Raw genomic sequence first — 22219 nt, 5'->3', positions numbered from 1 at the left:
TTTTCATCATGTCGTTCATTTTTCTTTTGAGACCCACTCTCCTAATTATGCTCACCTTCAGTTGTTCTACCTTTTTTTTCTTCACCACAAGAAACAATCCTTTACTGCTTCCCAATGTAAATCTCTTTGCTCCACGTTGATTTGTAATCCCCAGCTTTTTTGGTGCACTCTTCTCCCCCACTGTACCCCTCTATCTTCCATCCTTGACTTTCACTCCCTCACCACTCACACCATGGCTCTCTATAAAATTCCCAGGCAGCCTTCTATTCATCTCACTCCACCTCCTTTCTCTCATCTATTCAGCCTCTCTTGCATTTACAAGACCATCAGATCCATGAGATGCAGTAGAGTGGTGGATGGTGAGGGGTTCTAGGTTGAACTCTTCAAGTTTGGTGCTTCCATTTTGGGCCACTATCTCTCTATACTATTTAATAAGGTGGTTTGTACTAGTTTTCTGACTTCTTGGTCCAGGCATCTGATTTATCCAATCCATAAGACCAATCCTACATCTGATCCAGGGAATTATAGGACTGTAATGATTGGACACAAATTTGTCAAACTATATGCTACAACACTCAATCCTATGTTATCTAGAGAGCTTGACAGGAAAGGTTGTAGGGCCAAAGGACAGGCTAATTTTCGGCATGATTATCAGACTATGGATTACATTTTCACTTTACATGCTATTATTGAGGAGGTTAGACACAGATCAAAGAAAGTTTACTATTGCTTTATTGATTTTCACAAGGCTTTTGATTCTGTTCCTAGGATGGCTTTATTTTAGAGGCTTCAGGAGATTAGAATTTCAGAGATGTTACTAACAACTATCATGAGATTATATGAAACTGTTGTGGGTAGATTCAAGACTCCTGATGGTTTCTCTATCCTGATCCATAGCACCATTTGGGTTAAACAAGGCTGCCCTTTGTCAGTTGTCTATTTGTAAACTCTCAGTTCCATAGACCTCTTGTGGTCTTTTGTTGGACATTAATAATTTTATCTTATCTTATCTTATCTTATCTAATAAGTTGCATGTTTTATCATCTGCAACTTGTGTGGATCCCTACTACATACAGTGTGATGATGTGGCTCATCCTTTCTATATCTTCTATGAGATTTGGCCCTGTTGTCTCTAGGAGTTCTTGTAGCAATCTAGTAACTACCATATACCTATATTGCATTTCTTAGGGCATGTATAGAGCTGATACTATTTATTGCTCTGCATAATTGACATTGTACATCTAAATCTCATTCATCAGCACTTCTCTCATATCTATTTTTACATTTGTAGTTGGCTTTGATACCATGTTGGTTTTTCAGATCTACTGCAAATATACTAAGTACTGCCAAATTGGTATGTGTGTTCCAAATGCAACATCCTCTTAGATTTATGTATAGAGAATAGGCCACGAATAGACACGTTCCTTCATAGGACATGTCTATTCATTAATCAGATAATTAATATAATAACAAATTTAATCATATGTATATATATAATATTAATTTTCTCATATAACAATAACCTTATATCTCAAATATAAAGAACACATAGGTTATCCGACTGAAGCTATCAAACATCAACATATTTTTGCAATTGGTTGTTGGTGACTTTGTTTCCAGCCCTTGGGTTTTCTCCTACTGAGGTGATTGCTGCTCCTAAAATGGTGTTTGACAAAAATGCAACTGAAAGCATTCAGAAATGTCAAACACATAGAAAAATGGTTGATGATTGGGTTGATCATATGAATAAGAAAGCATCATCTCTATTGATGGCATAAAGATTATGTACACCAAAGCAAGTCAAATTGAACAAGGAAATCAGAAAGAATTGTTTCTTATAGAACAACAATTGTTCTGGAAAGAGATCTCCAATAACTTGACATCAATGAAGGAAATGGATAGGTGCAAACACCTACCATCCCTCAAACTATTCCCAAGGGAAGAGGATGGTCAAGTGGACATGTGGGTGAAAAATATTGACTAGAAACATGACAGTATGGATCAGCAAAAGAATGAACAAGAGAAACTTCTGAACACTAGCAAGCAGCTGAAATTAAAATCCATGGGAAGCCTACCAACAATAGTGCAAAATATTCCAATTGATGAGCACATGCAAGATCTAGATGTGCTTGCTATTTTGAAATGGATAGAGTTCAAAAATCAGCTCAAATCTTGAGGACAAGCAGTGCTAAGGCGCAAGTGTTATGATGAAACTAAGTACCCTTTTAGTGGCATTTGATTCTTGTGTTCATTGTTTTCCTGGTTACAACAAACCATTGGATGAAGTGAAAAGAGATCATGATAGGTGCAGGCTAAAAATGAAAAGTATGATTATTATTAAAAATGTCCTTGGAACATGTAATCAACTTTCAAGTCATTCAGAACGTTCAAAGAAAATTCATTGTAGGCACAACTATCACCTACAAGTCAAAAAGCAATTGTGGGAGATCCCAATGCAAGCTCTTGAAAGTTAGCTTATGATTTTGTGCAAGTTGACCAAAGTTTCTATTTTGATTTTTAAGTTCTTGTTTATAATTTTGTAAAGTGTTAACTTTGGTCAATTTTTGGTATTAAGTTAGAAAGTTGACTTTATTTTTGCGAAAGTTAGAATTCAAGGATCAATCTTGTATAAGTTAGAGTTAATTATAAAAACACATTTGTAATTTCCCAACTCTAAGTTTTGTTTGTTTCTAACCTAGAGTTTTTTATAAGGAGGTGATCTATAAATGGCTCAAAAATGCTATGTAAAGGGACTTTTTTATACTTTATGAATTTTGGGGAACAACCATATCATTATAGTATAGCTTCATTTACTGAATACAAATTGATTTTGAAGGTACTTTAAATTATCATTGGATGTTCAAACATCATTTGTTACATTCATCTTATGGGAATATAATATTTTTCTATGTTCCCCCAAGTTTCTGGGATGAGGACGGCAAGGGATAGTGGGACGGTTTTCTAGAACGACAAATTTTTTTGCCGATTTTGGGGATGGGGGGGATAGCAAAAGGGACATTTTTGTTTTTTCAAAGAAAAATTTTTTGTGTTAAAAAATTGGGGACGGATGAAGCCCCAATGAAGTCCTCGGGACAAGGACGTCTCCGTCCCCAAAACATTGGCTTTTTTGTGGGGGATGTGTCCCTAAGGAACATAGATATATTTCATTGTTCTCTATTTCATTAAGGCATAGTGTCATTGAAATCTGGTTTATGTGATTAAATATCCTTCTTGGGAATCATGGAAGTATGTTGGTGACATAGAAATCAGATTTTATTTATTAGAGATTCACATGCATAGTTCATTGGTGTGGATGATGAAGTTTAAATGGTTCTTAGTTTAAGGTCTTGTTAATAGTTTGTATATTCAATATCAAGAACAATTTCTATATGTCTTTATATTTTTTTATCTTTAACACAAAAAATAAAATTATATTATATAAGGAAGTTGCCCCTCTAAACATAAAGGAAGGTCATATATCAAGGATCTATCCAGTTGTTGGGAAATATTTTTCCATGGACATTCCATTGGGCCAAACTATGTAACTTTTGCAGTGACAAATTTGTTTACCAACATGGTTAAAACCATTACTTCACAACTGATCCTTCAAAAAATTAGTTGCAAAATATTCATCCAACATATTCGATGATCTTTGGTAGATTAATTTTGATCTATCATGTATATCTAGCAATGATGGAATGGTCGCATAGTTTTAATATCAAGAGATGTGTCTCTTCCTCATTGTGTCTCTCCTTAGTCATATCACACCTTATCATAACACCAAGAAATTGATTTAAGATTCTTTAAAGCTCGTAAGTAATTGTCCTTAATCACATCACATTGTGATTTATATAAATCTCTCGTTAGCCACAAAATGGTATTTCCTTCTTTAATATTGACTTTAATATTTGTTGGATGTCTTTGATCAATTATAGGTCCACAAAAAATGGTAATTACACATATAAGGAAACCTGATAGTCTCTATTCCTATTCACCAAACTAATCCTCAATGATATGCCATGAGTTTAAAAATTGATGGAGATTAACAGTGGTAGTCAATATTGATGCTCTTCACATATGGTTGATAGAATAAATTAGAAGTAAATTACTTATGTTACTAGAGCTAATCACTGCCTATGGGTTTACGTATCAATAGCAATTAATCTTCATTTGAGATGCTTTTGAAGATGCTAGTAAACCATGTAAAACGGAATCTAGTAATCATTTCTCTCAAAGATCCGCCACAAGGATATTCATGCTTGATGACAATAGTATTCTCCATTGATTTATACAAAGCTTCGAAACTCCTACTTGTATCCACATCCTTGAAGGCTAGCTTGCTCCAAAGTTAAGCACTCTTATTAATTCAGTGCCTAAATTGGAAGTATTTCATTGTTGAGGAAGATATAAACATCACTGCCCTTAATAATTTGACTCTTTACATGGTATTCATTGTCTACTTACATACTCATGTTTATTCTAATTGTTACTCTCATTTGATAAATGCTTTAACTTGGTTGATTTATCTTTAAGTCTTCATTCATGCATCATGAAGATGATGGAGAAATAACATTAGGGTCGATCTAGACCTAACATCATATAATCTATAGTTGTCACCCTCTATCTTGATTTATTTCAATATTGTATTCTTTGATGTTCTCTTTGATCCTAAATAGGAAAATCATCTTATTCATAGGGCTTCATGATTTTTCCTAATAAGGCTTGATGTTTATTGACCTCTATGGAAAAATATACAAATATGTACTTAAAGTTTACTTGCTATGTACAATTTTCTAGCTAACTATCTTCTAAGTATCTTGAGATACTCAAGATCTCACAACCCTACAACTAATATATGTTGTATTGCTATTTTATTATTATAATGAAAATGTGGACATCACATTAGTACTAGTTACAAAGAAAAACCTAACAAGGTTTAAAATGTTGAATAACTATAGTGTAACTCGGGTGCGCACACCTAGATCAAATGCCCCATGCACCAGGTGCAGGTACATTGTGCACCCAAGTACCCCGACTACAGCCAAAATGTGACTGCACTGTGACCACACCGGTCGGCGCACCCGAGTGGGATGCAAGGACGTGGGTGTGTCCGAGGTGTAGAGGTGCATGCTCCAGGGCACGCAGGGTGGGACCTACATGTTGCATGAAATGTTATAAAAAAGAATCTTTTGTTTTCAATTATTTTTTAAAGCATGAAACCCTAATTGGGAGTGGGTCTCATAAGGTCTATTTCAAGACTTTGTAAGGCCAATACACCTCAAATTCATTTCACATTTCCATTTCATTTTTTTGGAGCAACAAGGAGCAAGGTGAATGTTGGGTGGATATTTTGCAATCGACATTTTTGAGTAAAAATCTAGTCACAAAATAGGATGACTAGCCACAGTGTGTGAGATAGAGTCTCTCCTACCTTAAAGGGAAGGCTTCCCCTTCTCACCGTTCCTTAGATCAACTCAAGGTAAGAAAGAAGTAGACAGATTTTGTAAAAAGGGTGTTACCAATATTCTTTCTTCTTATCTTTCAAAAAAGAATCCACTTACTCATGGGGCAAGTAATGGGCAGAATGAATCTCTAACTACACTTTTGTTGTTTTGCATTTTGTCACCACAAAATGTTGGTAACAACACAAAACTTTTTCAGACTAGTTTCACGTCTCTCTAAGCTTGAATTTGATATTCAATTGCTTAATGTTGATCGATCGATCCATTTCAATTCATATATCAAATTGTTTTACTAAAGCCCTTCGTCAAATCTTTTTTGTTTTGCTTCTTGTCGAGCCTTTGCTTGTTTGAAGCCTCCACTGTCCATTCTTTGCTTTTGAGTTTGTGTTTTTTTTTTAGTTCTTTAGTTTTGCTCATGTCATGCCTTTCATTTTTCCCTTTGATTCGGTCTAACCTAGAGGTCAATCGGAGTTGTCAATCAAGTGTTATGCCCGTTTTAGTGCCTCAAAAGTGGACATTTTAGTGCAACAACACAAATTAAAAATATGATGTTATATTTTCAATTTGACTTTCACTTTTTGAAAAATATAACTTATATTCACTTTTTGTTATGTTTTTAAGTTACTTTAACTTTAAATTTTTAACTTGAAGTGACTATAGTGCACTTTATGTTATAATTTTAAGTTGAGTTACTTTTTAATTTTTTTCTTAAAGTAACTATATAACTATACAGTTTCAATTTAATTTTTGATTTTAAAAATCAAATGTTTATTAAAATGTTACTTTAAAATGATGCTTATATATTATATTTCATAATATGATAAATAAATATTGTTTATGACCCATTTTTTAACATTTTTATAATTTTAAGTATTTAAAGTCTTCATAAGTGGACATTTTATATGCAATAACGTATAAAATTCATCAAAAGTGGACTTTTTACATGTCACTGCATATAAAGGTTACTTTGGTGGACCTTTTTGATGTCATTACATCAAAATTTCATCATAAGTGAACCTTTTTGATGCTATGTCATGAAAAAGGAAGTTTTTATGTTTAAACATCTAAAAGATGAGTTGCATTTTAAAATACGCTTCCTCCCCCAAAAGGTTCATTTTTACCTATGAGCATGTTTTAAAATATGTAATGGCACCCAAAAAGTGCGATTTTGGAGAGATACATGTTTTAAAATGTGTATGTGACCCAAAAAGGTCTGATTTTGGAGAAAGACATGTTTTTAATATATGCATTGAGCCCCAAAAGGTCTGTTTTTGAAGAATAACATGCTCTTGCCCTCCAAAAACCCGATTTTGATCATAACTTGAGATTTTCTCAATGGATTTGCATGAGATTTGTTCCGTTGGAGGTGTTTTTGGTTGGCAATGATTTCTCTTGCTTCTAAAATGGATTCATTAATCTCAAAGACATTTTTGAAAGCTTCATGATAGGGCACATTTTTTGAAGAAATTTGCAAATAAATCCATTTTTAATGCATGTTTTTCCTCCCAAGAAAATTTATTTGGCATATTTTGGAGGTTACATTGCATTATGGTTCATATTTTGATGTTTAATGATCAAAACATTTTGATCTTTCATCATGAGGAAAAACGATTTTTGCCAAAAACATCCCACAAGCATGAACACCCAAAAACATTGGAATATGGAGCATGAACAGGGCATGTTTTGGCATCTCCTAACAACTTCTCCTTGTTTGCTGCCCTCTCCCATTCAAATTTGTTAAGTTGGAAAAAGTCTAAGTGTTTTGGAAGAATTTTTCAAACATTAGAGCATCTTTTCCCTTCATTTTTGGTACATGTAAGTGGACTCTTTCTTTTTTGCTTTAAATTCATACTTATCTTGCTGATTTTATGCATGAAATTACTTGATGGTTTCCATTTGTTAAAAAATTTTCCATGGAAAGTGCATTTTTTCTTTAAAAATGAAGCTTTTGTTCATTTTCATATTTTTGGTTCTTTCCCAAGTCCCAATTTCAAATTTGAGTGTTGAAGTGCATTGCATTTTGGCATGTTTGAGTTATTTTCCAAAGGTACATTATTTCTTTTGTGTTTTGTGTTTTGTGCTTGCTTGTCAGTTTTTCTCCACTTGGAGAAATTGCAAGTTCTTTCCCAAGAACTTGTTTTTGCTTCATTATATGCGAAAGCATCATCATATTCGACATTTTGTTTCCATGTCACAACACTTCATCTCTCACTCAACAAGATGCGATTAGATGTTTTCCATATCATTCACCATCTGCACATGCATGTAATCCCATTTTTTGCTTCCATTTTCACCCATCTCACTTTTGCCTCCACTTGTACGACACGATTACATAATATGTCTTACGTGTAATTGCATCAAAAAGGTTTGATTTTGATTAAAAGTCACATTTTGAAAAGTAAAAAAGATGTCATTTTCACCTCCCATGTACTTTGACTTCTCTTTTTCACTAAAAGTGACCATAAAACTCATTATCTCACTTCCATTTTCCATTTCTATCCCTTCATATGCATTTGCACCTCCATGAACAAATACATGTTTCCACATGTTTCCATGTTTTCCATCTCATCTTTCATTTGCACTTACATTTGAAGTGCATCCTCCTCCTGCATTCACACCTCATTCTCACCTTTCATCTCCCATTACATCTTGCATTTACATGTACTCATTTTTCATGCAATACTGTGTTCAAAACACTAAGTCACTTTTGAAATCAACAATTTTCATTTGCACGCATTTCCATGCATTTCACCTTCACGCATTCTCATTCCATTTCATCTTCCATTTTCCGCATTCCATTCATTTTATTCCGCTTTCTGTTCCATTGCATATGCATATGATTTCTCTTTGAAGTCACTTTGCTGAATTTGTGAAGTCTCCAATCCATTTTCGAATCTTCACTGCTGATCTAGAATTCACTTGTATGGAGATTCCTTCTGATGATGTATTTGTGTTTTGAGATTTTTGTGTTGCAGCACAAGCACAAGATATGTCCTCGCCATCCAAATCCAAAGGCAAAATGAAATATCAATATGATAAAGAATTGGCTCATGTAGCTCATTCTTCATTCATATCTATTTTGAATAATGTGTTGGACACAAAGATTGGTCCTGTGGATGTGGCTGATTTTCTACAAAGAGTTGAAGCTTCGGCTAGTCATGAAATGAAGCACATTAAGAGAAGCAACATTCACCTAGTATCTACGTTTTCTATGGCGGCTATAGAACCTGACTTCATTTATGGATGTGCACGGTGGTTTACTCCCAAGACGAAGACTATCAAAGACATTGATGGCAAGGTTATCATTAGCCTTAATCCTGAAGTTATAGAACAAATCTTCAAGATTCCGCATAAATCAAAAAGTGCTTATTTGACTAAAGGATCATCATTGGCCTATTGGAATGAGCAAAAGAGTAATTATCAGAAGTATGTCAACCTTTACTGGTTAAACAATAAAAGAAGTAATTTCTCTAGATGGCCAAAGATTGTTCATTAGTCAAATTTCAAACAAGAATATAAGGATCTCATCATCCTTCTTAGCAAGATTTGTGGCCTTAAAGATTCTACTAATTTTGAGCCATGGATGTATAAGTTCATGTTTCAAATTATGGAGAATAAATAACACATCTTTTGAGGAGAATTCATCAGTACTGTACTTTGTCAACAAATATGCAATGTGGGAACATCAGTGCTTTTCTATATGAATTCTCATCTTGTTTACATTGATGCTTCCATGGGATCTTTCTCTGGTCTTTCTACCAAAGGAGATCATCTTCAAGTTCCTATTTGGGACTACTATGATCAAATCACTTCGGGAAATAGTAAATTCCACTACAAAAGAGTCCAAGATGCCTTCTTTGGACATTTTCAGTGCTTGTTCAATAAGAAATTGTCTATAAAAAGAGTATCTAATGCAGCATGGGAGAAGGTGAATCAATACAGCTGTATTTTTCTTCAATTTCCCACTTTCACATACTTCAGAGTTGGATATTTCAAAGGTGAGCCGTATACCTTACCTAGGTATGCTATAGATCAAATCATCCTGATGGAGCTAGCTAAACAACTCATGGACGTGCAAAGTGATCAGCATACTTTACATAGGCTTGGTTTTGGCATTACCTTAGTTAAACCTTTGGCTATTGGCAATTATTCAATCATTTCTGTGCCTAAACAAAAGAACATGGAAGTAGAGTTGTAGCTGATTACCTTGAAGAAGTTCAAAGCTAGATTTGATTTTGATTATCAAGAGATGAATTCTCAGATGAAAAGAGCCTACACTCATGTTCATCACATCAAAGACATCTGGATAGATATGAGGATAGAACTTGACATCATGAAGATGGATTACTATAGATTATACTTGTAGAAGATAATTGATCTTAACATGTTGGAAATCCCTTCAGATCTTCAAGTTGAAGATGATGGCAACATCCTTGATCCAGAGTTTCATCAAGTCGGCTTTGATAAGAAGTACATTTTTCCTATTCAATGGCAACAAAAGGAAGGTACATCTGTCATGGATAGATTTCAATCCAACTTAGTCAACAACAACAAATGGTTGAAAAGTAAAGGCCTTAAAAGAGTAAATCCTAAGATGGGCTTGGATTGTGGAAATTTTGGTCCTCTTGGTAGGAAATCACAATTGGAGATTACAGAGAAAGATGGTGCCTTATCTTCTGATGCCAATGATTTACTCAAATTCAAATTGAAGGGTGGAAAAGGAACTAAATCAATTCAAGAATTAGTGCAAGAATCAGAAGAAGAATTGGAAACAAAATCTGATAAGGGAGATTCAGATGAAGAAGGGGAAATCATGATCATATCTCCTACAAAGCCTGCACAAGCCTGTACATCTTCTATACATGAAGAGCCCTTTTTGCATGAGGTTGATGATGATGTGGATTCATTTTCCACTATTTTTACTCCTTGCATTCTAGTCTTGGAGGTTAATATCATGGCTCTTCCTTTTTCCTCTATTGCTCCTCACGTCCCTGAACATGAACAATATGATCACTTAGTAGGTGTGTTTGAAGACTTTCTGACTCTTACCAGTGGTCAAGTTTCCACACTTGATACATCTTTGATAGGATTTGAGCTTTTCATGACAAAGTCTTCTCAACATGTTCTTATGCCTTTAGCAGTATAGACTAAATCTTTCTCAGTCACTATGGATATACAATTTGGATCAATGCCAATGGTCTCTACTATGCCTACTTCTATAGATGAAAGTTTCAGCCTACCTGCATGGTTGAGTAAAATAACAACAAAGAGAAGGAAAGTGGTTGTTCCTCTTGACAATCTTCTTGTTAAGAAGACCAAGTCTAAATCTTTGAAAGATAAGATTGTTTCCAAAATTTTGGTTGATTCTGATAAAATCAAATTTGTTAAGGTTGCTAAGCCCTTGGTAGATAAACCTATTAAGGAACTTACTTGTTCTGACTACAAGTTTACTAAGGTTGAAATTGGAAAGCAATCATGTTTGAGTTGCTTGCAAGATGCTCAAGATGCATTTGCTAAAGTATCAAAGAGCAATCGTGAGCTTTGGGAAAAGAAGAATCAACTAAAATAGGTCTCTCATTTGAATGAGGTTATCTAGAAACAATCTTCTCAGAGTGTTTTTGTTATGTCTCAAATGTCTAAAGAGAGAAGGTTGATTAAAGCCACCAAGTCTTGGATACAGGAAATCATTTTTGAAGGAGTTCAAGCCATCACAGAGACATTTGCAATTCTTAGGCATGTCAAAGAAATGAATGAAATGGAGAGAAAATTAATTTCTTCTTTGACTCAAGAAGTAGATAACTTGAAGGAAATCCTTGATGATTGGGATGAAATGGTGAAATTCGATCTAGATGCCTTGGTCTCATGTGACATTCTCCCATCATGTGAAATGTTCTTCAGATTTTAAGGGCTTATTGGTTAGAAAGGAGAAACATTGAAGAAGCTGATTAAAAAGTTGTAGGTGGCCTTTGGAGATTGTCAAGTAGTTGAAACAAGTGTTACTTGTGATTTGGAATAGATGTGATGTCATGTTATTGATGAATTTGGTAATCTTATTTTAGTAGAGAGAGTAATTTCAGAATATACAATCAGGATCAATGCTAATGTAGATTTTGAAAAATTTGGTTCACATATAATGAACAACTTTGTCTTGTTTAAATCCTTGACAAAACACTTGTTAGATACTACAACAACAAGCTCCAAAGTTGTGCAATCAACATATGAAAATGCAGTGAGAGTTGAAGCCATATCGAAGACTATGGAAATTGTTGATATTCACCGTGCATGACATCATTTTTAAATTCAAGGCACTGAGAAACAATCTCTAAGATTGTTGTTTTGTTTTTATTTCAGGTTAGTATTTGTAAAGAATGCATTACATGAAAAAGCATAATTACATGTAATGCAAGTTACATATATGTAAAAGGATGTAATGTGAGTTGCATGTGACCCTTTTTTTTTTTTCTGTAGTTAGACTAGGTCAAAGTTGGTTGAGTTGCTCCCACTTTTTTCTCCACCTTTTTCTCAACTCTTGTGCCTATATAAAAGAGTGCCCCCTCATTGTGAAATCATCATTATCTTTATGCAAGAGAGCTTTGGATAAATTGTGCTAGTAGAACTTTGTTTGTGTAAGCACTATTTTGAGAGAAAGTGAATACAAAGGAGCATTTGAGACTTAACTTTGATTAAGTGAGATTGTTATTTGTGTGAATTGTAAGCTTTGTCTATAATTCATCCAAGTTATCTTTGATTCATGTTATCTTGTGTTATTGGTAATTGTATCTCATGAATTGAATAGAAAAGAGTTAAGAAGAAATTGAAGCCAAAGCTTTGATCAGGAGCAATTGTGGAACTGTATAACTAGAAGCTTTGTCTGTAGCTTATATATCTTCTTCTTAATTCACAAAATAGCTAAGTATTCTTACTTTTAGGAGTCTTTGTGCCCTAATTGTAAATCTTTTCCATATAGAAGTATGATCAGACGTAGAGCCAAACTAGTATATTTCAGCTAATCTTTGAGTTAGTGAAGGTTTATCGGTATCATTGTTTCTAGCTATTGATAGAAGTGTAGTTAGAGATTCACTCTACCCATTACTCGCTTCATGAGTAAGTAGATTCTTTCTTGAAAGTTAAGAATAAAGGATATTGGTAACACCCATTTTATAAAATCTCTCGACTTCTTGCTTACCTTGTGTTGATCCAAGCAACGATGAAAAGGGGGAGCATTCTCTTTAAGGTAGGAGAGACTCTGTCTCACATGTTGTGGCTAGTCATCCTATTTTATGACTAAATTTTTACCCAAAACTGTCGGTTGCAAAATATCCACCCAACAACTTCTATCTAAAGCTGGAAATGGTGATACCAATAAACTAATGCTAACTCAAAGGCTAGCTAAAAGTGTACCGGTTTGGCTCTAAGTCCGGTCATATTTCTATATGAAAAATCTTTATAATCAGGGCACAAAGACTCTTAAAAGTAAAAATAACTTAACTATTTTGCAAATCAAGAAAGAAATATAAGCTGCAGACAAAGTTTCTAGCTATATAGTTCCACAATTGCTCCTAATCAAAGTTGTGGCTCCAGTGGCTTCTTAACTCTTTATATTCAATTATCAAGAACACAAGATAACATGAATCAAAGATAACTTAGATGAATTATAGAGTAAGCTTATAATTCTTACAAGTAACAATCTCACTTAATCAAAAGTTAAGTCTCAAATGCTCCCTTGTATTCACTTTTCTCTCAAAATAGTGCTACGCAAACAAAGTTTTGCTGGCACAATTTCTCCAGAGCTCTCTTGCATAAAGATTAGATGATTTTTACAATGAGGGGGCACTCCTTTATATAGGCATAGGAGTTGAGAAAAAAGTGGAGGAAAAAGTGGAAGCAACCAACTTTGACCTAGTCTAACCAGAAGAGAAATTATAGGGTTACATGCAACTCACATTACATCATTACATGCACATGTAACTTGCATTACATATAATTACATCTTTTATGTAATGCATCTTCTTAGACTTGCAAATAGAAATAGAAACAAAACCAACAATCTTAAAGATTGTTTTTCAGTACCTTGAACTTGACGATGATATCATGCACTATAGGAATATCAACAATTTTCATTGTCTTTGAGATGGCTCCAATCCTCACTGCATCTGCATATGCTGATTGTGCAACCTTGAAATTTGTCACCAGAGAATCTCAAAAGTGCTTTGTAGAGGATTTATTCAAGAAAAACTTGTTCATTATGTGCGAACCAAAATCTTGAGAATCCACATCAGCATTGATCCTAATTGTATATTCTGAGCTTGCCCTTTCAACTACAATAAGATTACCATGTTCATAAGGAACTTGGCATCCCATTTGTTCCAAATCACAAGTTACACCTATTTCAACTGCTTGACAATCTCAAAGGACTGTCTGTAACTTTGTAATCAACTTCCTCAATGTTTCCTCTTTGTAGCCAATAAGTCCTTGAAATCTAAAGAACATCTCACATAACGGAAGAATGTCACATGAGACCAAGGCATCTAAATCAAATTTTGCAACTTCATCCCAATCATTGAGGATTTCCTTCAAATTATTTGCTTCTTGGGTCAAAGAAGAGATCAATTTCTGCTCCATTTCATTCATCTCTTTGACACGCCTAAGAATTGCAAATGGTTTTGTAATGGCTCGAACTCTTTTAGAGATGATTTCTCCTATCCAAGACTTGATGGCTTCAATCAACTTTCTTTCCTTGGATGTTTGAGACATAACAATTGCACTCTAAGAAGATTGTTGTCGGATGACTTCATTCAGGTGATAAACCTCCTGTTTGAGTTGATTTTTCTTCTCCCATAGCTCATGATTGCTTTTTGATGCATTAGCTAATGCATCTTGAGCATCTTGCAAACAACTCAAACGTGATTGTTTCCCGATTTCAACCTTAGTGAACTTGTAATCAAAACAAGTAAGTTCTTCAATAGGTTTATCCACCAGTGCCTCAAAAGCTTCTACAAATTTGATTTTATCCAAATCAACCAAAATCCTTGAAACAATCTTATCTTTCAAATATTTAGATTTGGTTTTCTTAACAGGGAGATTGTCCAAAGGTACAACCACTTTTCTTCTCTTTGTTGTTATTCTGCTCAACCATGTAGGCAAACTGAAATCTTCATCCGTGGAAGTAGGTACAATGGAGACCATTGGCATTGATTTAGATTGTATCTCTGTTGTGATTGAACAAGATTCAGTTTGCACAACTGAATTCATTGGTGCATGATCAGAGGAATCTGTCAAGAAAAACTCAAAACTTGTCAAAGATCAAGTTGGGAAGCTTGACCACTTGTGAGAGTTGGAAAATCCTTAAACACATTTCTCAAATGCTCATATTGTTCATTTACCATGATGAGAGGAGCAACAGAAGAAATAGGAAGAGCCATTGTATTGACTTCTGAAACTGGAATAGAAGGTGTGAGAAAAGTGGAGAATGAATCCACATCATCTACTACATCCAGAAAAGGTTCTCCATGCATGGATGGTGCATGAGTTTGTGCAGGCCTTGGGGAAGATATGATCATGACTTCCCCTTCTTCGTCCTCATCATCTTCATCTTATTCTGTTTCCAATTCTTCCTCTGATTCCTCTAACTTTTCTTCATCTAATTCTGGAATTTGAGATGACTTAGATCCCTTTCCACCCTTTAATTTGAATTTGAGGGAATTCTTCACATTAGAAGAAGAAGAATCATCTTTCCTTGTAATTTCCATCTATGACTTCCTTCTAGGAGGGCCGAAGCTTCCACAATCCAAACCCAACTCATGATTAACTCTTTTTAGGCCTTTAATATTTAGCCACTTGGTGTTTGCTAAAATGGATTGAAATCTATCCATGATAGATGTACCTTCTTTTTGTTGCCACTAAATAGGAAAAGGGAACCTTTTATCAAAGCCAGCTTGATAAAATTCTGGATCAAGAATGTTGTCGTCATCTTCGACTTGGAAATCTGAAGGGATCTCCAACAAATTAAAATTGGTTATCTTCTATAAGGTTAATCTATAGTAGTCCATCTTCATTATATCTAGCTTCGTTCTCATATCAATCTAGATATCCTCGATGCGATGAACATAAGTATAAGCTCTTTCCATTTGAGAATTCATTTCTCAATAATCAAAGTCAAATCAAACTTTGAACTTCTTTAAAGTAATCAAGTGCAACTCTGCTTCCATATTCTTTTCTTTGTGCACAGAGTTGATTGAATAGTTGCCAATCACCAAGGGTTTGGCTGAACTGATACCGAAACTAGGCCTATGCATAATATGTTGATCGCTCTACACTTCCATGAGTTGTCTAGCTGACTCCATCAAGATGATTTGATTTGTATCATACCTAGGTAAGGTATATGGTTCTCCTTTAAAATACCCAACTCTCAAGTATGTAAAAGTTGGAAACTAAACGAAAATACAACCGTATTGATTCACCTTTTTCCATGCTGCATCAGATACCCTCTTGATGGATAACTATTTATTGAATAAACATCAGAAATGCTCAAAGAAAACATTCTGGACTCTTCTGTAATGAAATTTACTATTAGCTAGAGTGATCTAGTCATAGTAATCCCAAACAGGAATTTGAAGATGATCTTCTTTGGTTGAGAGACCAGAGAAAGATCCCATAGAAGTTGCAATGTAGACAAGGGAGGAGTTCATGTAAAAATGTGTTAAAGTTCCTATGTTGAGCAACTGTTAGTAAAGTGCAGTGCTAATAAAATCTCCTCAAAAGATACATTCTCTATTTTTCATGATTTGGAAGATGAATTTGTACATCCATGGCTCGAAATCAGTGGAAACCACAAACTCTGCTAAATAGAATGAAGAGATGTTTGTATTCTTGTTTAAAGTTAGACTGATGAATGGTCTTTGGCCATCTTGAGAAGTTGTTCCTTTTATTGTCTAACCAGTATTGGTTAACATACTTCTAATAATCACCTTTCTTCTCATTCCAACTTGCCAAAGATGATTCTTTGGTTAGATCTGTACATTTTGCATTATGTGGTACCTTGAAAATCTACTCAATGATCTCTAGATCAAGGCTAATGATAACCTTTCCATTAGCATCCTTGATTGTCTTTGATTTTGGATTGAAATGTCTTGCACATCCAAGAACGAAATTAGGGTCCATGGCAACCATAAGAAATGTAGACACTAAGTGAATGAGACTTCTTTGGATGCGCTTTATCTTGTGGCTAACAGGGGTTTCTGCTCTCTACAAAAAATCAGCCATGTCCACATGATCAATCTTTGTGTCCATCACGTTATCAAGAACAGATACAACTGATGATGTAGTTGCATGAGCCAACTCTTTATTGAATTGATATTTCATCTTGCCTTTGGATTTTGATTTTGATGGTGAGGGCATCTCTTGTGCTTGTGCTGCAACACAGAAATCCCAAAACATACAGACATCATCAAAGAGAATCTCCATACAAGTTGATTCTCGATCAGCAACAAAGATTCGAACACAGATTGGAGACTTTGTAGATCCAATGAAATGATCTCAAAAAGAAATCATATATGTATGCAATGAATGAAGATCAAATGTGAATGGAAATGAAATGCCAAATGAAGTGTTATGATGGTAGAAAATGGAAGATGGAAATGAATGTGTGAAGGTGAAATGCATGGGAATGTGTGCGAATGGAGATTGCTGATTTTCAAATGTGACTTAGGGTTTTGAGCTTTATTGCATGAAAAATGATTACATGAAAGTGCAACATGCAGTGGGGGATGAAAAGTGAGATGAGGTGCGAATGCGGATGGAGGATGCACTTTACATGTAAGTGCAGATAATGGATGAGATGCAAAGCATGTAAAGATACGTAAAATAGAAAAGCATGTATTTGCTCATGGAGGCATGAGTGCATATGGAGAGATGGTAATGGAAAATAGAAGAGGGACAATGAACTTTGTAGTCATTTTGAAAAGGTGAAGTCAAAGTACATAAAAGATGAAAATGACATCTTTTTGACTTTTCAAAAAGCAACTTTAAGTCAAAAATGGAGTTTTGAAATGCAAGTACACATAAGGCTTTTTGTGTAATTGTGTCGTGCGAGTGAATGCAGAAAGTGAGATGAGTGAAAATGGAAGCGAAAAATGGGACTACATGCATGTGCATATGGTGAATGAGATGGAAAAAATGTAATCACATTTGTCAGATGAGATGAGAAGTGTTGTGACATGGAAGATGGAAATGGAATGTGATGATATTTTTGCATGAGTGAAACAAGAACAAGTTCTTGGGATAGAACTTGTAACTTCTCCAAAGTGGAGAAAACCAGAAAGCAAGCATACAAAACACAAAAACTCAAAAGAAAGACATACCTTTGGAAAATGACTCAAACATGTCAATAAGCAAAGCACTTCAACACACAATTTCGAATTTGGAGTTTGGGGAAAAACCAAAGACATGAAAATGAACAATTTCTTCATTTTTAAAAGAAAAATGCACTTTCCATGATATCTATTTCAACAAGTGGCAATCATCAAGCAATAATGTGCATAAAGTCAGCTAGATAAGCAAAAATTAAATAGCAAGAAAGAAATTGTCCACTTACATGAACATTAAGTGCCAAAAATGGTGGAGAGAAAAGCTCCAATGTTAAAAACTTCTTTAGGAAACACTTTGAATTTTTTGAACTTTGCAAATCAAAATGGAGAAGGCAGAAAATAAGGCATTTTTTAATGGTAGATGCCAAAACGTGCCCTATTCTTGCTCTAAATTCCAACGTTTTTGATATGCACATGCCATGGGACATTTTTTGTAAAAAAAACATTTTTCTCAAGGTGTGAGATCAAATTTTTTTGGCTTCTAAAAGCCAAAATGTGTATCAATATGCAATGTAGAACACATATAATGCCAAATCAATTCCTCTTGGATCAAAAATGTTAGCCAAAAATAGATTTATTTGAATTTTTTACCAAAAATGTGCCCTTGGAAGGAACTTGAGCAAGATGAATCCATTTTCAATGTTGGAAAATCCATTGATAGGAAAAAATGACCCTATTAGAGAAGATCTCATGAAAAAGTATGAAGGAAATCTCCCATAATCTTCAAAATCGGGTTCTTAGAGACTCTTTGCATGCGTTCTTCCAAAAACAAGTTTCTTGGGAGCAAATACATGAACTTCAATGCAAATCACACCTTTTTGTGTCCATAGCATGTTTTATGTCATGTCCCCTTTTCAAATAATTAAAAAAGAAAATCTTTGCTAAGGCAGGCAGGCCCAAGAAAGTGAAGTTTCGGAAAAAGGGGGTTAATCTTTGGAAACCGTTGGACTAATAAATGAAAATTATTATTAAAATAAGTTTCATTAACCTCTCTTGGACGTGAGTTACAGTTATGCCCTCTTTTAAGGGGTTTGGAGGCATTTTGGGCACATTCCAGAACTTGATTTTTGCTCATTCTTTGTTATTCTTCAGAGGCTGCCAAACCTGTGGAGAAGGAGACCCAAGAACGGGAGTTTGTAGGTTTCCAGGAAGGCTAAGGACGGGAGTTTGAAGCCATTCCATGTGCATGCTCATACAGAGTTTTCCTTTGTGCTGAACAGTGTAGATTTGTGGGTTTTTGGGTGTGGTTTTTGCATGAGTTGGGTGTTTTCAGTTGAGCATTTCATATCAGTTTTGGTTGCTGCTGTATTTCAGACTTTAAGCTGTTAAAATAGAGCTGAATATATGTATTGGGACGTGATTAAACTTCTGAGATAGTTTATTAGTGTTTTTGTGGTGTTTTCGGGCATTTTTGTGTTAATTTCGGGAGCCCGATGAGCATAGTTTTTGTCCTACATTTGTGAGCTTTTTTGTAAAGGCTATATAGATCTGGAAATGACATTTTATAGGCTGTTATGCTGCTCAAATTTCTGTAAAAATGTCTACTTTCAGATTTATTTATAACAGGTGAAGGTGTGAAGCTTTTTGGCACTATTTTCGACATACCCAATTTGGGGTTTCTTAAGAAATTTGGTGGATCTTTGTGATATCAGTTGTTTGATCTTAAAGATCTGATTAAAGGTTGGAAATATCATACAAAATCAGAAAAGGGGACATTTCATTTTAAAATATGCGTAAGATGCAAATCACACCTTTTGGGATGGACTGCATGTTTTAAAAACTCCTCATGATGCTAATCACACCTTTTGAGAGACATGACATGTTTTAAAAAATGCATTTGGTGAAAATCGCACCTTTCAAGATGCATTGCATATTTTAATTGAAAGCTCACATTTTGGATGCAATAGTACATTTTAAGTGAAGCTCACATGTTGGATGCAATGGCACCAAAAAGGTCCACTTTTGATGACCTTATGCTTCTAAGTTGAACTTTATATGCAATGACATATAAAATGTCCACTTTTGATGGATTTTACATGTAATGGCATATACAATGTTCACTTTTGATAACTTAGAGTGATTTAATAAGCACATGTCAATTTAATTTCATTAAAATGTTACTTAAATGGGACATAAACCATATTTACATATCATATTAAAAATAGAACATATAATTATCATTTAAAAAGTAACATTTAAATGAGTATTTGATTTAAATGTCAAAAATTAAACTGGACTATATGGTTAATATAGTCAATTTAAGTGAAAAATCAAAAAGTAACTCAACTTAAAATTATAACATAATGTGCACTATAGTTACATTAAGTAGAAATTTTAAATGATAAAGTAACTGAAAAATATAACATAAAGTGAATTTAAGTTATATTTTTCAAAAAGCGAATGTCAAATTAAAATTATAACATGATATTTTTAATTCGTGTTGTTGCACAAAAAAGTCCACTTTTTGGGCATTAAAACAACCATATCTCTTGATTGACATCTCCAATTACGCTCTAGATTAGATCAAATCGAAGGAGTAACCAAAAGCCATGACTTGACCAAGACCAAAGGACTAAAAACCAACAAATGCAAACTCAAAAGAAAAGAAAAGAACGATGAAGGCCTAAAAAATCAAGCATAGGCTCAACAGAAAGAAAAATTAAAAAGACTTAATGAAAGCCTTTAGTACAACAATTTGATATATGAATTAGAGTTGATTGATCGATCAACATTAAGCAATTGAATATCAAATTCACCTTAGAGAGATGTGAAACTAGTTTGAAAAAGTTTTGTACTGTTACCTTGACAGAATGCAGGACAACAATCAGCAAAAGAAGTTGGAGGAGTTTGTGAGAGCTGAGTGATTTTTCAAGGGATTGCAAGATCAAAAGGAGCAAGAGGATAGTCATTTGATGAATTGAACAATGAATTTTGAATCTTTCATCTTTGTCATTTGCTAAATTGACAGTCAATGGTTGACTTACATAGTACACCGTACTATGTATGGTTTATATTTTTCATTTATCATTATCATTATTATATTTAAAAATTTTAGCATTTATAATTTTACTAAGTTCAATGGTCATTGGTAATGGTTATGGAGTTTGAAGTTTGAAGTTTGAACTTATGGTTTGTGAATCGCATTTCAATTTTCTATATTCAACTATATTTGGTATGTTATATTGAAGCATCAATTCATAATTAGCATTTTCTGTCATATATGTATACTATGCAACCTCGCGCCCTCCCCTCCCCTCCCCTCCACACCCTTGCCATCCCTAAATTGAGGCCCTTTTTTTCCCACACTCGAAACTCGTCTCAATGACCCTCTGCACTACCGCACCCCAGTGATGGTGTAACATTGAATAATTATTAAAAGATCCTCATGTAGACAGTTGTCCCTTTACCTTCTTCATGAATTCCCGTATTAGCAATATTTCTTATTTCCATTTTTTTGGTTTTGGTGCACCTACCATTTGCCTTTCTGGAATTTATTTGGATTAGGATTTTTTATATGCATCTTTATTGCATTTGCACCAAGCATTTTCTTGGATTTTATTCTTATTTGAACAGTAATTCTATCTATCTATTTTATTGCATTAGAAATTATAATTTTGTCTTTATTTTGTTCAAAAAATAGTTCTCTTGTATCCTTTTCTTTCATTTGATTCAGAAACGTTTTTTTTGACTTTAGTTTCATTTAAATAGGAATGATAATCTGCCCTTTTTATTTGGATAGAATTTTCATATGTAAAAAAAGACATTTGTAGTGCAAAGTGAAAAAGGATGATATTAGTACATGTTTGAAAATGTACAAGAAGTTTGATGTTAATTAGATCAATTTTCTAGAAACACGAAGTTATATATTTTGGAAATACTTGTTAAATAAAATTCTAGCTAGTAAAATAATAAAAGAAATGGCTGATTTCTTATAACACTTAAAATTAAAAGATCTAATTTGAATCTCTTGTTAAATCTAGGATTTTTTACTGGCTGCTCCATCGCCCTCTTAGTGGCACTCATTCTAATCATCGTGACTCGAGATGTTTACAACAATAATGGGATTACTCACTACATGGATGCAGTTTTTCCTCTCTACAGGTACATTCATATATAGCTTTCTTTATAGGAAAATGGTTTGGATTGTGATCTATCTTTGCATTCTTAAAAAACTGCTCATATGTATTTAAAAGAGATTATAATTTAAATAATTTAGTATTAAGGTCTTCTGCCATGAATATTTTGAAACAAAGTATCACAATTTTTTAAAATATCCCAAGCACTCAGTAACAAGGGAGAAATACAAAACCAAAGTACACCCGAAGAAAGGTTTCCAGTGGAAAATCTATTTAGATTGAAGTTAATTACAACTTAGAATTATTTGCATCTTGG

General features: G+C 34.1%; 1 protein-coding gene across 1 annotated transcript in view; it reads left to right on the top strand.

The window, feature by feature from the left end:
- LOC149537012 (phosphate transporter PHO1 homolog 3-like) overlaps positions 1–22219 on the top strand; it is a 256191-nt gene that overhangs the window by 194994 nt on the left and 38978 nt on the right. Inside the window, exon 7 of the mRNA XM_089806847.1 lies at positions 21808–21928. Coding sequence (XP_089662973.1) covers positions 21808–21928 — 121 coding nt within the window. The remainder of the gene's footprint in view (positions 1–21807; positions 21929–22219) is intronic.

The sequence above is a fragment of the Cupressus sempervirens genome, chromosome 10, assembly GCF_028749045.1.
Source record: "Cupressus sempervirens isolate cs-2001-9-10 chromosome 10, ASM2874904v1, whole genome shotgun sequence".
In the NCBI taxonomy this organism is placed as follows: Eukaryota; Viridiplantae; Streptophyta; class Pinopsida; order Cupressales; family Cupressaceae; genus Cupressus; species Cupressus sempervirens.
Note: the sequence above shows the minus strand (reverse complement) of the source record. Positions and strands in the feature narration are given on the sequence as shown.